Source organism: Alosa pseudoharengus, unplaced genomic scaffold (assembly GCF_046254945.1).
Source record: "Alosa pseudoharengus isolate Yale_2024_CS ecotype anadromous, Long Island Sound unplaced genomic scaffold, YU_APseudo_1.1 YU_APseudo_1.1_scf_5, whole genome shotgun sequence".
Lineage (NCBI taxonomy): Eukaryota > Metazoa > Chordata > Actinopteri > Clupeiformes > Clupeidae > Alosa > Alosa pseudoharengus.
The window spans coordinates 26,699,290-26,717,411 of NW_027468837.1; the positions used below are offsets into that span (position 1 = coordinate 26,699,290).

At 43.8% G+C, this 18,122-nt stretch overlaps 1 protein-coding gene across 1 annotated transcript in view; it reads left to right on the forward strand.

The window, feature by feature from the left end:
• LOC143104674 (LIM domain and actin-binding protein 1-like) overlaps positions 1–14,637 on the forward strand; it is a 22,034-nt gene extending 7,397 nt beyond the window's left edge. Inside the window, exons 3-9 of the mRNA XM_076268845.1 lie at positions 4,295–4,355; positions 4,732–4,826; positions 8,025–8,108; positions 8,350–8,386; positions 9,076–9,152; positions 10,669–10,802; positions 11,594–14,637. Of these exons, the coding sequence (XP_076124960.1) occupies positions 4,295–4,355; positions 4,732–4,826; positions 8,025–8,108; positions 8,350–8,386; positions 9,076–9,152; positions 10,669–10,802; positions 11,594–12,872 (1,767 nt within the window). The 3' untranslated portion in view covers positions 12,873–14,637. The remainder of the gene's footprint in view (positions 1–4,294; positions 4,356–4,731; positions 4,827–8,024; positions 8,109–8,349; positions 8,387–9,075; positions 9,153–10,668; positions 10,803–11,593) is intronic.
• The last annotated feature ends 3,485 nt before the right edge of the window (positions 14,638–18,122 follow it).

Consider the following 18,122-nt stretch of genomic DNA (forward strand, 5'->3'; position numbering starts at 1 on the left):
CTCTGTCTCAGCACACGTTCTCTCTGTCTCAGCACACGTTCTCTCTGTCTCAGCACACGTTCTCTCTGTCTCAGCACACGTTCTCTCTGTCTCAGCACACGTTCTCTCTCTGTCTCAGCATACGTTCTCTCTGTCTCAGCACACGTTCTCTCTGTCTCAGCACACGTTCTCTCTGTCTCAGTCTCAGCACACGTTCTCTCTGTCTCAGCACACGTTCTCTCTGTCTCAGCACACGTTCTCTCTGTCTCAGCACACGTTCTCTCTGTCTCAGCACACGTTCTCTCTCTGTCTCAGCATACGTTCTCTCTGTCTCAGCACACGTTCTCTCTGTCTCAGCACACGTTCTCTCTCTCTCTCTCCAGTTTACGTATCCCTCTATTTTAGGCTTTTCCTCATTGTGTCTTTTTTTATTTTTTTATTGTGCCGTCTTCATTTCTCTTTATTTTTTATTCTCTCCCTCTCCCTCTCCCTCTCCTCCTCTCCCTCTCCCTCTCCCTCTCCCTCTCTCTCTCTCTCTCTCTCTCTCTCTCTCTCTCCTTCTCCCTCTCCCTCTCCCTCTCCCTCTCCCTCTCCCCCTCTCCCTCTCCCTCTCCCTCTCCCTCTCCCTCTCTCTCTCTCTCTCTCTCTCTCTCTCTCTCTCTCTCTCTCTCTCTCTCTCTCTCTCTCTCTCTCTCTCTCTCTCTCTCTCTCTCTCTCTCTCTCTCTCTCTCTCTCTCTCTCTCTCTCTCTCTCTATATATACCCACTTGTACACCTATTTAACCCATTCTCAAAGTGAGACGTATTTGTTTATAGATCACTCTCAACCCCCTTTTCCACTCATGCTGATTCTTTCCATTGCTTTCTTTTCCTTTTTCATGTATCCTCCTCTTTTAATCAAGTTTTTAAAAATGCACTCACACACACACACACAAGTTTCTTGTTTTTTCGTGTGTGTGTGTGTGTGTGTGTGCGCGTGCGCGTGTGTGCGTGTGCGTTCAGTTGCATGCTTGGCTCTAGATATGTGTTTGAAACTGAATACAGGTGGGCCTGTCTTGTGTTGGCAGACATTTGGCTGGTCCTCCTCACCTCCTCACCACTCTCAGTGCCCACTTCACACACACTCACTCTCTTTTCTCACTTCTCTCTCTCTTTCTCTCTCTCTCTCTTTCTCTCTTTATCTCTCTCTTTCTCTTTCTCTCTCTCTCTCTCTCTCTTTATCTCTCTCTTTATCTCTCTCTCTCTCAAACATATTAACATATACATATATATGCTCACACAAATAAATATGAACCTGTACCATGAACCATGCAAAACCCAACACACACCCACTCTAATTGTTCCTTTACACACACACACACACACACACACACACTTTCTCTCTCTCTCTTTCTTTCTCCCTCTTTCTTTCTCTCTCTCTCTCTTTCTGTTTCTCTCTCAAACATATTAACACATACATATATATGCTATCACACAAATAAAAATGAACCTGTACCGTGAACCATGCACAACTACAATGCTCAACATTGCTCAACACACACCCACTCTAGTTTTCCCTTTTCTCTCTCTCTCTCACACATTAGGGAAGACTCTGCGTGCCAGCCCACCAGTACGTTCTTAACAAATGTCATGTTCAGTGAGGTGTTTTCAGAACATTTTCTTCTTTTAGGAATGCACGTAGATACACACGCACACGCACGTGTGTTTGCTTTGGCCTCACCTGTTCCAACCTGTCCTGTCCTGCACCAGAACCACCCTGATTCTGTTTTTCCTTCCAACTCCTCTTGTCCTCTCTCCTTCCCTTCTCTCCTCCTTTCCTGTCCTCCTTTTCTCTCCCCTTCTCTTCTCCTCTTTTTCTCTCCTCCTGTCCTCTCCCCCTCTTTTCTCTCCTCCTGAGAGGGGAGAGCCCTCTCTTTCCAAAGGTATGTGTAAAAACCCTCTTAGTAATTGCGTTAGAGCCGTTATCACCACCTCCAGTTTAGTTAGCATTAGAGTTGTCCTTGTGCTAATGTATGTAATTAGGTAATTGGATTTAATTAGACGTTCATTCACAGAAAGCCAATAGAGGGTCATTGACACTCTTAAAGAAGCTTTGCGTTAATTGGCAGTGCTGGCCATGGGTAGGAACGCTCGAGCCAGATGTCTGGGAGCACAGGGCTGTTGTTTTAATTGGAAATGTGCTCCAGCCAATCAGCTGTGTCCTAGATTAGCTCCGAGAGTGTTTGCTGGACCACTGTGGTGAGGGGGTCAGAGTGTTTGTTTATCGGATCTAATCAGGCGTTATTAGACACCGTCTGTGTCTGTTTAGGTCATATTCTTCACACACAATCTCATGTGCAAAATAACACACACTCTCACATATTGTTATCGACACCAAGCCAGCTGGAAATCACACTGACACCCTGAGTGTGTGGGTGTGGGTGTCAGGGTTGTGCAAAATTCCAGAATTGAATTGAAACTGGCTCTTAAATTCCAATTAAATTCTTGAATTTCACTTGCGTTTCAATTGAGGTAGCAAACAGGAAGCAGAATTGCAATTCAAATTTTGTACAACCCTGGTGTGTGTGTGTGTTGTGTGCGGTTAGTCTGTGTGTGTGTGTGTGTGTTGTGTGCGGTTAGTCTGTGTGTGGGTGGGGTAGGATGGAGAAAAGAGGAAGCTTGATGAACTGATGAAAAAATTCAGAGACAAAACTCTGAATCAGTCTATGAGTTGAGGGTGTGTGTGTGTGTGTGTGTGTTTATGACTGCTTAAGTCAGGCAAAGGCACAGACTTAACTAGTTGAGCTTATTAGCAGATTATCAGTGTGTGTTGCCCATCTGTTTCGGTCACAGTAACCCCCCCCCCCCCCCCTTTAAAACAACCCCGTTTTATCGCGTTGTAATTACCCTCAATGGATCAATCCAATTTTATAATCACGCTGGTGGCAAAGGCCGATGTTGACCTAACTCACTGAGTAATCCCTCACCCTTGGCCCCGGGTCCGGCCTGTAAATGAAAACCCCGTTCCCAGAAGTGATCTGATGAATTAGAGTGCCTGTTTTTAGCTCCGTACATCATGGCAACTGGGGAAAATGGAACCTCCTTTTCCACTCTGACTCAGCCTGGGAGTGAAGCAATCTTTTGAGAGCTGAGCCAAAGCCGTAAAAAGTTTGGGTCAGAAAAAAAGATCCGCAAAAAAGAATCAAGTCATTTCATGCCACGGCATTATTTTCTTTTCTTTTTTTTTTAAGTATATATTTTTGGCCTTTTATGCCTTTAATGATCGTGATAGTGGAGAGTGACAGGAAGCGAATGGGAGAGAGAGCAGGGGTGGGATCCAGAAAGGACCAGGGGGCGGGAATCGAACCCCCAGACAGTTGCGCCACAGCTGGGGCCACGGCATTATTTTCTTTTCTTCTGAATGGGCCAGAGCTGTGCATCAACTTCAAATGGCAGCAAAAACAAAACAAAACAAATTCATTTTAGATTTACTTCCCTTTTTGCTTGGACCAAAGTGAACAATTCATTCTTCAAAATCCCTTTGATTAAAACCACTCCTGCCGTCCTCTTGTAAAATCTTCGCTGCTGCCCTGTCCTGTTGGAGACTGATCTGGGCAATTATTATGAGTCCAAACTTCTGTTGCCCTGATAAAATAAGTGGCCGTTAGGATAAAGGACCTGAGCTGTTGACACAACAAACATGGCTGGCCACATACAGTTCAGCCTTTGTGTGTCAGTGGGGAACGGGTAATTTAGCCTCCCACAGACAGTTCATTGTAATGTAAAGCATAGTTAGGCTGCAGGCTCCTCCTGATTGTGTGTGTGTGTGTGTGGTGGGGAGGGGGGGTTGGGGGGGTATAGGTGGGGGTGAAAAAGAATAGAGAGGTGTGACCCTGATCTGAAAGCTGAAAGGCAGTGGGACATTTGAGCTCTCGCAAATTGCAGAGGGGATGGAACAATAGACACTACTTCCTCAGGAAGAGACTGAAAGAGAGCGAGGAGAGGAGAGGAGAGAGGGAGGCAGAGGTGGACATGGAGAGGGCTGTGGCTGGATTGAAAGAGGAACACGTTGTCATAGATAGATAAATAGATAGATACTTTATTGAACCCCAAGGGGAAATTCAAGTTCTTGTTAGCGTTTGGCTGCGATCTAGGTTTTGAAGGTGATCTTGGCGATCTGTGTTCTGTGGTGTTTTGTCTAACTTGTCCACTGGTTGACCTGTGCTTGTTAGTGTGTCTGGTGACTCGTGGCATGTTGCTGAGAGCCACACTGTGAGTGGTGTGGCGACTCGTGTCTCGTCTAAGCCTTGTGGCCTTCTTCCTCCTCCTCTTTTCAGGGACGGACAGGAGTGAGCAGCACCTCTTCAGAGGACATGGACTTACGGGTGGGAGACAGAGGTATGTGCTTCTTTCTCTCTTTCTGTCTCTGCCTCTCACTCTCTCTTTCTCTCTCTCTCTCTCAAATCAAATCAAATCAAATGGTGCTTTATTGGCATGAATGAATAAAGTCAAAGCTACTATAACATGTTAATAATCAACTTAACATTAATATTGGTATAGAGATAAAATAAATAATGAAAGGTAATAGCTTCAGCACTAGTGCTATACTGTAGAAAAGAAAAGATAAAAAAGAAGTGATATCTTTCTCTGTGTCCACTGTTTTTCTCTTTCTTTGCACACACACACATGCACTCTTTTACAGCTTGTACAATTTTACCACATGTGCTGTGTGTGTGTGTGTGTGTGTGTGCGCGTGCACCGTCTCCTTCTCCAGGTCTGTCTTCACTAGAGACCACTTCTCTGCGTGACCGGATGGCCAAGTACCAGGCTGCAGTTTCTAAACAGGAGTCACCTACCCCTTCACGCACAGTAAGTGTGTCTGTGTGGGTGTGCGTGTGTGTGTGTGTCTGTGTGTTCCCATCGTCAACACTGACAATATCTGGTGGTGTTGACAGCTTTAACTGGTTGCTTTAAACATTAGCTTTTTTCCCACTCATTTGTTCATGAGAACCATTTTTTAAACCCCACAATATGCAAACAATTCAATAACCGTATACTGCAGAAAACACATGGCTGTAGTTGGCACTTATGAAGAATATGAAGCAACTTTTGATCCTTCATGTGCAGGTAATTTGTACTCATGACAGTCAATCTGTACTCATGGATTCATTAAACGTTCGTCCTCTGGCTCTGACTAAAAGTCTCTTCAAATAGCTCCACTGTCATCATAGTAGATGTTGTTGGCACCCAGAGCCACCATCACGTGCAAGAACTTGAGAAGTAGCTAATTGAGTGAGTGTCGTCTTGGACACTTAAGGGGGATGAGGACAGAGTGGACTGTTCTTAATCCATGTGCCAACAGGCCTTGATGCTTACGTAGCACTTTTTTAACCTATTATTCATTTGAAGATTATGATGGGATTGAATATGGAGGCTTTCCCAAAGTCTGTATATGTATGATTGATGTATACAGTACTTCCTCTTCCATGTTTCTCAGGAAACAGAGGTTTGCTGGGGACTGTAGTTTTCTCTACTCTGCCACTCTCTGTGTCCGTTAGGGCTGCTATTTTGCAGCAAGTTCTGTTTACACCCAACCACAGCCACAGGCCCCCGCTAAACACACACAGAGCTGTGATGCAACACACATGTGTGTGTGATCTGGACTACCGTTATTCACCTTAGGGGGGTGTGTGTGTGTGTGTGTCTGTGTCTTTGTCTTTGAGCTGATGTGTGTCCTGGGGCTGGTGTTATTTTAAATGTCTGTTTGAAAGTCTGTGTGTATATACACACGTGCCAATGTATGTAAATGTGGTCATGTGTGGTTTATGTTTCCTTGAATGTGTGTGGGTAGTGGGTCTTAGCATGTACATATTTGTATAGTTATACCAATGTGTGTACGTGTGTGTGTCTGTAACTTTACTGTCTATGCAAGTGTGTGTTAGCTGTGCTTTGTTTGTGTGTGTGTGTGTGTGTGTGTGTGTGTGTGTGTGTGTGTGTGTGTGTGTGTGTGTGTGTGTGTGTGTGTGTGTGTGTGTGTGTGTGTGTGTGTGTGTGTGTGTGTGTGTGTGTGTGTGTGTGTGTGTCAATGTCAATTTATTTGTATAGCACGTTTAAAAAGCAACAACAGTTGACCAAAGTGCTGTAAAAAAAATAATAATAGTAAAATAATAATATAAAATAATATCCCAATAGATAGATCCCAGATCAAAGCAATAATGATAACAATACGAATATATACACGGTAATAATCTAAAATCTAAAATATGGTAATGGTGTGTGTGTGGGGGGTGGGGGCTGATTTAAAAGCTATAGAGTATAAATAGGCTCCGAGATGAGGTGTGTGTGTGAGTGTGTGTGAGTGAACAGCTGTTCTTTGTATGTAGGTGCATGTGTGAGGGTGTTTGTGTGAATAATGTGTGAAGCAGGGAGGAGGATGTGTATTCCTTCTCTACCCACAGGAGGTGGCAGACTGTCTCCTATTTCATACTACCTGCCATTTCATCACCACACCTCAGCTGCCCTGGACTTGACACTTATAGTATTGCCTAACAATACTAGTTTTCATACATGACATTACCTACGATTACACTCCGTAGGATAAATATCACAACTGGTGCTACGCAGCGCCGATAGCTTATGACTTGGTGGACTGAACACTGTTTTTGCTGGTGTTTTTTATGCATTCTAGCTACTGTCAGTGACGCGAGAGAACTTAAGTTATTAGGGAAGTGCGGTGTAAGTTTGCATTAATTTGTGCATAGTGCCGGTGTCATTCATTTATTTTACATGTCTTACAACATAAATAAATGCATTCATAGTGAAGTCAGATATGAGCATACAAAGACGCTTAGAACTCATGTTAAGCCTATAGATGCGCACTAAATGCGAATGCGATTTGATGCAAGCAAAAGTATCGACTGTTACTAACAAATGTATATATCAATAATATAAATGTGGCGACGGAATAGCCTAGAACTTGGGTACGCCTAGCCTTTGCACTTGCGGTGATAACCAAAACTAATGTGAATCGCGGACTATCCTACAACCAAAGAAAGTAAAGGAGATTATTTTTACCTGCGTTAGCCAAATAAAGGACGGGACTGCACCGTTGACAAACCGTAAAAATTACGTTTATTACAGCTGACAGTTCACTATAAGTCCACACAAACAATTCTGGTTTCCTTGCACTAGCCAGTTTTGTCGTAGCCTACTCTGTCTGTTGTATGGCCTACACAGCGCGCAAGCTTTGGTCAATTTCTGTAACAAACAGTGCCACCTATAGGCCTGGATATGAAGTAATGTGTTAAGTCGTGTTGAGATGGATCCGTTTGGACGCAAATATTCTTGATACGGTTCCAGGGAAGACGGAGGAAAAAAAGGTCGGTTTGGTACGTGTGGACTAGGCCTAAATCTGACATCCTGATAGAGTAGCTCTGTGACTTTCACACAGACCAGATCCCTTAAATACACAAAAGCCAAGCCAACCTAAAGACAAGCTTTATTAAAATACGACACTAACTGCTTGGCTAGCAGTTACTTTACACCAGTTGTGTTTTGGGATAAAGCAGTTATGCGAGCTGGTGATTTAGTAGCTTGTTTTAGAGTTTTTTTTTTTTCCCATTTCAGCCTCAGTGTTTGACACTTCATGCCGTTTATTTGAGTAATAGTTAAAAGTTTTCTGTCTTGTGGTCTTTCATTGGTCTTACACTTTTTGTGGTCTATAATAATTGTCTTCTTTATATAATACAATCTTGTACCATTATAAGTGCACTGTATTGCCTTTATGCGTATACAGGGAAGTGTCAGATAAATTAATACCTTTGAATGTCAGCCATCAGCAGAATAAGATTTGCAGCTGTCTGTGCAGATCCACTTAAACTCCTCAAATTTTCTGCTGGCCAAGTCGTCTTTCTGGCACCTCCACCTGAGCTAGACAACTAAGCTCCAACGAGAGGAGGACTCGCCTGCTGTGACGCCTCTGCCACCAGAGGCTAAAGGGAGGCTAAATCCACTGATTTAGGATCAGGATTTCACTGTTAACATGCTAAATCTCCCCTCTCCCTCCAGAACAGCCAATCAGAAGTGGAGAGCAGCAGTCCAACCACCGACCACAAGGAGAATGTGCCTCCTGGCAGTGTGGGAGCTGGAGTGGTCAGTACCTGTGTGTGTGTGTGTGTGTGTGTGTGTGTGTGTGTGTGTGTGTGTGTGTGTGTGTTTCTCATATGTTTCATATATGCTGCCCTGTGAGCTGAATTATCTGCTCTGGATTTCACACCAAAGAACAGTTTATGTCTCCATAATATGTTTTATGGCTAATGTTGTGGAGGCGTTCTTTAGCAAAACGGCAATTTCTTTTTTTTATGTCTCTCTCTTCCCCCTCTCCAACATACAGAGCCTGTTCTCCGAGGTCAATGGAGCCAAAACTAATGGTGAGTAGGCTTCCCACTTCCATACACAGAGATAGACAGACATATACAGACACACAGAAACACAGACACAGTCATTTCCCGTGTATTAGCCACATCGTATATAAACTGCATGATGGTGTTTTATCCAAATAAAAAAAAACATGTATTGACTGGACCGATGTATTAACCACCGTGCCCAGTGAATCATAATCAAATCAGAAGGAAGAATATATATATATGTATTTCTATGTAAAGCCCACCCCTGTGTATTAACCTCATAGCTGAGGAAGTCAACAGGGTATCTGTGTCATAGTTTCGAAGATTTTAGAAAGCTTAAGATCTATGGTTTCAGCCGACTCTCATAAACTGGGGTCAAAGTTCAGGAGAGGAGGGCACTGGGTTCTATTGTGACTCAGCACACAAAAATGCCAGAGGGAGGTAGAGTTTCTCCTGAAACAGAACAAAAACTGTTGTCTCTTCAGACATTAACCAGTGGAGCCGTGTCCTTGTACCCAGTAGAGACTGCCTCACCATAAAGATAAAAATAACTTTTGTTTTAATGGCCCTGTGTAGTTTGTTAGACTGCTGAAATGGTGTTATTTGACCTGCTTTGATGGTACATTTTTGGGGTTATGTCTCCCCCTGCTGTCACGTTGTTGTAATAGCACTTAATGGCTTTTTTCCCCCTCTCCTTTGTTGGTTTGCTTTAGGGGTGCGAGTTGACACTTCAAGCTCCAGCAGTGGAAGCCCAGGCTCTACAAACAGTGATGCACCCAAGGCAGCCAGAGTGAGTGCTGTGCTGTTCAGACACTAGTATTAGCTCAGGAAATCCACACATATAAAGAATTCACACCATTAAAGTATTATTAGTATTACATTTATTTAATACCATGAAGTATTAAAGAAATGTAAGTTGCCATGTTCAATACTTTTTCCTGTGTCATTCCACTTTATTACACATCACTTTATTTATGGACTTTAATGGTTGGATTAAATGAAATGTTGCTGCATTCAACACTAAATATTTATTGTGCATGTTTGCATATGGGCCACGTGAAATGAGTCCAGACGAAATGAGTCCAGTTCGACAAAATATACAAAATGGGTTTATTGGATATTCATAATCCACAGACCTTAGGGTTTAAAACAAGGGGTCATTTGTTCAATTCCATTTAGCCAACCCAAAGATATTGGCCAAAATGTGAAAGCTATCCTCATTTCAACAACAAAAAAAACAAGTTTTGAGAAAATCCGCTTTAAGTTTGTGAAGTGAAAATGAGCATATCATGTATATCTCCTCTCAACCAATCACCACAAGACTATGGATCCTGAAAAAGTTCCTTTTTCCTTTGGAATTAAAATAGCCCCTGTGCTGTTGCTGTCAATCTCGTTTGTACCTTCCCCAAAGAAATTCGTAGCCAAAGATTGAATTGCTTCAGAATCTGAAAAGATCCGAACTACACAGTGCAGCTTCTGCTTCGTTCACGCAGGCGGTAAAACTTGTGATGTATTTGTAGTTACCTATAACTTGTGAGGTAGCCTGTAATGTTCGATCAACTTCTGAAGACGACAAGGACATCAATAGCCTAATACTTTATTGCATAGCCTAATGTTTTTGTTTTTAAATAGGCCGCCAACTCCTAAACATATTGAATTGGGTGCAGTCTCCGTGTGGAATCTTGTCAGCAACAACTGTATGTTTAGGTTTGTTGCGTAGGTAGGTTAGGTTGCTGTTTCTCCTCCTAAATCTCTTGGCTAAAATAGACATTTTCGTCAGAATAATTACGAGTGGATAGCCTATTTATGATGACTTCTGGAAGAGGCCAAATGCCAAAACACAAAGTTATCAGACCTGTCCTCACACAGCAAGCATCTGAACGAGAAAGAAAAACGTCAAGTTTTTTATTCAAACTTTAATGCGTAGCCTACACATTTGGCCTTTAAAATCATATGTCTAGGTCGTTTTACAGTAAGATACGTTTATGAGTGATAGATAAGAAGTAAAGGAATGTGTTCGTGGTGAAATTAGAAAATGATTAATTTTGTCATTTTTTGATTCCTCTCTGCATTCAAATAGCTATATTTCGAAATGGATTTCTGTGGACTCATTTTGTCGTGGCACGCCTCATATACTTTTAATTTATATTTCAAATTCAATTAAATTCTCTGTTAATTTATTTTTAAGTTTAGAAAAGTGGATGCTGTTTCCATATTTACTGAGTAATCATGTGATCTCAACATTGACAAACAGCCCTTATTTGAATGTTTGTGTGTGTGTGTGCGCGCTTGCGCTTGCCCCACAGAAGTTCTGCCTGCCTGTGAGGGAGACGTGTGTGTCATGCTCGAAGACTGTGTATCCTCTGGAGAGACTGGTAGCCAACCAGCAGATCTTCCACAACAGCTGCTTCCGCTGCACCCATTGTAACACCAAGCTCAGGTGAGCCGCTGCCCTTCAGACATCTCTCAGCACCCCACTTAGAAAGTAACAGAAATAACAATTTTGTAAAGTCATACCATTTCACCTTTGACAATTTGTAAATTATCTCGTATTCAGTCAACATTTATAGTCAACAACAGTAATTATTCTGCACAACTGACTTTTTTTGAAGGATTAATTACATCTACATTGTATAGACCCTTTTACTGCATACATTCATCACAAGTATTAGTGCGCATTTTGGCAAAAGAAGTGATGTGCTACCCCATTCATTCAGACCATAGAATTTATTATAGGAGTAATCAGCCCTCTGTAAAATACCAGGACTTAGGTATTTGTTTGCTTCATATTTGGGGGCAGTCGTGGCCTACTGGTTAGGGCTTCGGCTGAAGTGCCCTTGAGCAAGGCACCTAACACCTCACTGTGTGCTGAGTGTGTTTCACTAATTCACGGATTAGGATAAATGCAGAGACCAAAAATTTCCCTCACAGGATCAAAAGAGTATATATACTTATACTTTGATGGAAAACCCACACAGTAGTTGTGGAAACTTCAAAGTTTTTAACACTGATTTAGAAGTGTAACTAGACAAACTAGATAAACAAAATGTCCAGTTGTTGCGTATTTAGGTAGTTTTCGCGGTCCCTTTGCATAGCTTGACAAACTAACCAACTCCGCCATACCTCTGTTTCCAAAATGCACGCAGTCATCACTGTTTACAAACTGTAAAAGGGTCTATTGGTGTTGTTTTGCTGTATTTTAACTACTCCATTCCTCCCTCTACTGGTCAGCCTGGGCAACTACGCCTCTCTGCATGGGAACGTCTACTGCAAGCCCCACTTCAGCCAGCTCTTCAAGGCCAAGGGCAACTACGACGAGGGCTTTGGTCACCGGCCGCACAAGGAGCTGTGGACACCAAAGGAGGGCGAAGAGGGGTATGAGGAGGCCGAGGAAGGTGGCAGCAGTGCGGAGCGTCCGAGAGAACCGCGCCCTGCAGAGTTCCCCACCACCAGAGCAGACCAGGCCTCCAGCAGCTCCATCTCTAAGGCCACGACTGACACAAGCCCGGTGGTGGAGGAGTCCCCCTTGGCCAAGGTCACCGAGCTGGCTGCCTCGCTGGAGACTCGGGCCCAGCGAGGGGGCTTCTCCGAGAGGCCGGCCGCGGCTGCCTCCGGTGCTTCCCCGACCGCCTCCGCCGAGACCCGGAGGTTGAAAATCGCCTGGCCCCCGCCCTCCGAGGTCACCGGGGCAGGCCGGGGATCGGGCGTGGCAGCTGTGGAGGGAGAGCTGTCCGGCGTGGTCAAGCCCTTCAGGGGCAAGTGGCCACCGGATGGCGAGACGCTCCAATCAGCGGCCAGCCCCGAGCGTGCTGAGCTCAAGAGCCTGAGACGTACCTCCTCGCTGAAGGAGCGCTGCCGGCCGTTCTCGGTGGCGCCCAGCCTGAGCTCGGCCAATCAGAAGTTGGAGCCGCCGCAGCGACGGCCCCTGCGGCGGTCCCTGGAGAGGCGCAGCTCGCTAGAGGAGCTGCGGTCAGCGCGCGGCGACCGCTTCGCCGAGCAACAGAGGGACGAGCAGGAGCTCGAGGAGAGGGAGGAGAGGAAGACGAGTAGAAAGAGGGAGGAAGAGAGAGAAAAGAAAGAGGAGAAGGTGACAACGAGAGCCGGAGGGCTGCGCAAGAACTCCGGGGACGTGAACGGAAATCTCTCTGACGAAGAGGACGAGGGGCGTCCATCAGCAAGACGAGAGGAAGAGGAGGACGGGAAGAGGCAGACACCCTCTGCGGGCGCACCGATGTGCCAGAAGCCTCCGAGGGATGAGGAGGAGGAGGAGGAGCGGGAGGCAGAGGAAGAGGAGGCGGAGGAGATGGAGTCCCTGCCCAGCCGCCGCTGTGCCTCCCCAGACGTGTCCACGTCGCTGTCCCCCGGCGCCGGCACCAAGACCGACCGCTCATCCCAGGACGTGGGCTTCTGGGACGGGGAGGAGGCTGAGGCCGAGGAGGAGCTCACCGTGGAGGAGAGGATCAAGAAGAACCGCTACTACGAAGACACAGACGAGGAGGAGCTCGTCTGAGCCGAGCAGAGACTCCCTCCAAGTGTCTCCCTCTCTCTCTCTTTCTTTCTTTCTTTCTTTCTCTCTCTCTCTCTTTCTTTCTCTTCTATCGCTGAAAATCCTTCGAATGTCCTTTTCTTGAGGTATGCATAAAACATGACAAAAACATTATCATTAGTGTTTCACATGGTACCAATACATTCCACTTTTCTTTACCTGTAATGCATTTTTGTTTTTTTGTTTTCCGTTTGTTGGATTGGACATGCAGAGACAATTCAAAGAGTTGTCCCGCTGTTTTCTGTCGCGCGTCCTGCCTCAGGAGTGTTGTTTAGCCTTTTTCATATGTCTATGCCAGTTTTTTGAAAAACCAAGCTGTTCCCAGTGAGTCTAACAAATACTCAACAAATGAATTGCTTGGTACATTTTTTTGGTATAATTTCTGTTTCAGGCTGAATAAAATCCAAAAAGGCATATATTACTGGATAGCCATTATGTTATTGCACATGATTAAATCACAGTAAAGGGACATCACCTTATAATGAACTGGACCCACAGAAATTTTTGTAGTTATCATGAATAACACCAAGATGTTCTAGAAGAGAATGATGGAGGTGAGAGAGTGGATGGAAGGATGGAAAAGTATCCCATTTCTATATCCCTTTCAGATGGAGGGAGAGGGCAGGAATGGCCGTAGTTGGAGGCTATGTGTTGAAAGCTTAATTGAAACGCTATGGTTTGTCCCTGATCAGTTTCTGGCTGCAAAAGCACATGGGGAAATGCATTGTCCCAGCTCAGGGCACCAATCAGATCAGCAGTGATTTTGAAAATGGACACAATGCAATGAGAACTTATTCCAGTTTCAGATTAACACCTTTCAGTGGAAAGATTGTATTGCGTACTTGGACCAGGGTGATTTCTGTCAGCCTTAAGGAAAAGCCACTAATGGCGGTGAAACTAGATGCTCTCGTAACTTTTGGCTCTAGTTGCTTGGAGCCAGTTCCGTGTGTGCATCAACACTTTCGGCAGGACACTATGCAAGGCACTTGGTCAGTTTACCTCACCTCAACTGTAACTGGAAAAGCGAGTCGAGCTGACTCCCGCAGATTTGTTAATCTGGTTGGGGTTGGGATTTGGGAGTGGTGTGTTGCCAGTTCTGTCACCCCTCTTGGATTGCAAGGGGGTGCGATAGTCCAGGTCGTTTCTAGAATAGACTGTGAAGTCAGTCAGTACTTTCTGCTGCAAGTATACCACTCAAACCACTTCAATCAAATTAAATGTCACTCACCCTGTTACTTGACCTATCAAGCCCTATGCAGAAGGGGTAGAGGCAGTGTAATGTGCATGACCTGGCAACCACTGCTAATTCCTGATTATCTATCTCCATGCACACAACGCTTCAGGTTGATTTAAGCGTAGTTTGTTTTTTAAATGAGATTGATTAAGCTGAGTTTTAATATCATTTAATACTAGAAATGGTGTGATGCAACTGGTGGGACTGTTTGTGTGTGTGTGTGTGTGTGTGTGTGTGTGTCTTTTTTCCCTTTTTGTTATAGTCTTATGCGCTGCCCATTAAACACATAAAATAATTGGAAAGAAACACTTTTGTAATGGATTTAAGCAAATTATTCAAACTGATTTTTACCCTTTTATGAAAATACATTTTATATTTTTTTTTCTTTGAGAGGACCAAAAAGACATTGTACGTTTTTTGGAATTTTGAATGTTTAAGGTGACCAAAGTGTAACGTTATTTCAGAAATTTAATAAATACCCTATTATTGATACTATTCATTGTCCCTTCTCTTTATTCTACCTAGAAGCCAATCTCACCAGCACATTAAATGGTTCTGTTTTCAAGGCATCATCTCATTTCCTCCTTCAGTTACAGTAGATCATCTATTCACATATCTATTTCACATCCCCATCTGTTAACATCATTTGAAAAGTACGTTCTAAACTACTTGGCAGACAGGCTAGTTTTATCTGTTTATGCAGGCCCAAGAAAATAATCCTGTTTATGCAGGTGGCCCATTAACTCCCCAAGTCTCTTGAAATGTAAACAACAATATTTAGCTGGCTCTTGAAAATGTCACAGGGATTTTCGAATAGCAAGGTCTTGAGGGATGGTGGGGGCAGGGGGTTCAACTTGAGGCGGGGTTCTCATATGTTTGGCCAGCAGGTGGCGACCTTGAGCCGTCCCCTCCACTCAGCCATCATTGCTTTTGAGGAACCGAGTGATAGAATGCGCCCAGGGCTCTGCTGTGCTGTGTTTTCTCTCTTGCGGTCAGGTTGCCGCGGCGAGCTGGCTTAATTGAGAGCTGACTTTGTCAAAGGTGATATAGACACACAGAGTACTGAGTTTCACACTGTGATATTTTCTCTTTTCTTTCTTCTCCATCACAAACATAAACCTTTGGGAAGAGCAAAAATTGATGGAGTGAGGAAACCACCTCACAGTTTCCTGTTAAATTCAGAGAGGATTTGTCCTCAATTGTACTGTGTGTGCCCTACCAGCCAACCTTCACGAACTTTGGAGAAACACAATGGTTCAAATCAGACAGAAAACACTGCGGGTGTTTATGAGTGAGAATGGGCACTTTTGATCATTTTAACATCAAATGGGGGGAAAGAGACCATATGGAAAAAATCATCAGAGACATGAAAAGAATTAGGTTGTCAGGCGTGGTGCGGTGAGTAAAAATGAAAACAGAAAGACTGCTGATAACAAATGGGGTCTGGTAATAAGGCTTATCTGAAAGGAAACATAACCTTACAGTGTGGCAAGTGCTAGACAGTACAGTAATTTCTGTACAAAGCCCCAACGCCCATTTTTTCTCACCACTGTCCTGTTTAGTGAGGCTGATTTTATCATATTTGAATTGATAGGGTGCTGAAGATTGGTGTCACTGTAAAGGTCCCATAGATCTCTATCTCAGTCTCTCCCTCTGTCTGGCTCGGACTTGCTTTTGTTATTTCAACAGAGTATGAGAGAGGGCATCCCGCAGGGCTCTATTCTGGAACCACAACTAATCAACGACAGGTCAGTATTTCAGAGTTCCATTTTGCACTGATGAAACTGATGGTTTTATGGGGCAGACAAATCCTCTCAAACTCTTCCAGTCTCATGAAATGAAATAATGTGTGCCTAGAATCCGGATCCTCGTTGTTTATGGGCTCTCTCTCAGTTGCCTGTCTCATTCCCTGACCACCCACCTTATGTCTTGTTTCCGCTTTCTAACACTGAAACTCTATCCTCTCCGAATTCCCCCCGAGTTTAATAAAAAAGTCTGTGAACTCAGAGATGTTTTTCTCAATATCTAATCCCTCAGGTCAGAGAAAGAGGAGGGGAGGGCGTTCCTGTGATAATTTCATGTAGCTTCACGGCAGTAAAACAGCACTATTCAGCAGTAGTTTAGCAGGTGTCAGTCAATGGCAAGAGTAAAGGGAACCATATATCTCACAGGGACAAAGTGAGATCCCCTTGAACTATGTGGCAGCATGAATAAATAGACACATAGTCAAAATTAGTTATTCATTCAAGTTCAATGTAAGCCCTTAGACAATGAGTCCATTACAATACTGGAAGGTAAATATGTACATTAAAATTAGCAACTCACTTACAACACAAAAGATCTGGGGCCTGTACTACGAAGGGAGCTTAACCTACCCAGATGTAACCCAGGGTTACTTTGTTAAACCGGGGTTGACAAAACCTGGTTATCTTTAGTGGTGTTAATCGGTACTACGACGCTGATTATGAAGTTGATTTGTTGAGCCGGGGTTAACCTCATTGGAGTTTATGCGCGTTCACAAAAAAGGGGCGGGTTGCAGCGCAAATCACCACTTTCAGTGATGACGCGTTCACCTTATTTTACAGATGAGGAATGCACAATTATTATGACAAGTTATGAGGAATTAAAACCCACTCTACGACAAAAATCAAATACGTCGGCAGTGAACAAAGCAAGGCAAGGCTGTTGGCAACGTATTGCAGATCGGGTAGCCTAAATGCCTAAAAGTAAAGTTTTATGTCCACATGTTCTTCAAATACGGAGGATTAATAGCTTGCGGAATGTATTTAATGAGTTTAAATAATTAAATTGCTTTTTTATTTTGAGTTCATAGAAATGCAACAGATGCAACACAATTTAGAAGTGGGCATACAGATTACAGTAATAAGGATAATTGAATGTTTAAGTAGCCCCATTGACTGATTTAGTGTATGCCTAATCCTGTGAACATTTCAGATGCAACACCATTGCCAAATGCACATGGCAGCAGGTGAAAATGAAACACAAACAAACACATTATTCAGAATAGTGGTTTATATAGTCATAGCTTGCATTAATATTCCTTAATTATGAAAACATGTAGGCCTATGCTTATAGCCTTCACTTGGCCTTGCAGCTAACAAGAAAAAGGTGTCTTTGAACACTACTGTAAGGCACCAGAGTGTTTTACAGTAGCAGAGGAGTTGGCCATCGCAAATAATAGTGGAAGGCCGATTATGGAGGGGGTTGAGGGAGGCATTCGGTCGGATTCTGGTGCTGTGGAAATGTGTAGCCTTTATGTGCAGGGTACAGTAATATGACATTCAATTCAATACGTTTGTAAAAATGGTGATTTTAATTTATTAGGCCTACTATATGTCCGATTTATTCTTGCTCAGATGTTCAGCATACTGTAGGCCTATGTCCGATTTTTTTTCGGACATACAGTAGGCTATTCTTGCTCAGATGTTCAGCATCACCAATGGAATACATGAATGTCCACGTACGGGCATTGCTATGAGACGTCTTCCTAGATCATCTGACAAAGATAACGAATTCCCTCGGATGACAATCTATATATTCATAGAGAATATCGTCCGGGTAGGCTATATATATTTTCTGGCGGTCTCTAAAACCCCTCGCCCTGCGAAGAGAGTCCCTCACGATTTGCGCTCCAATGTCGTATGGATCATCCAGGTACGCCGACATGTCTCGGGAGAAATTGTTAGTGGAGGGGTGGTACTTATAAAGGGTGTGGTTAACAGAAACCTCGGGTTAACCAAGAACATAACCTGGTCGGAGCAGGTTTGAGATGCAGCGTAAATTGCCATGGCAGCATACCTCGGTTAAAACCTATCCACCTTTCGTAGTACGGGTTAATCGGGAAGTTACGCCACACGTGATCAAGTTACTCTCGAAGTTACCCAGATAAGCCAGTAACCCCGCTTCGTAGTACAGGCCCCTGCTCCTTCAAGATGCAGGTTGTTAATGTTTGTGCTTAA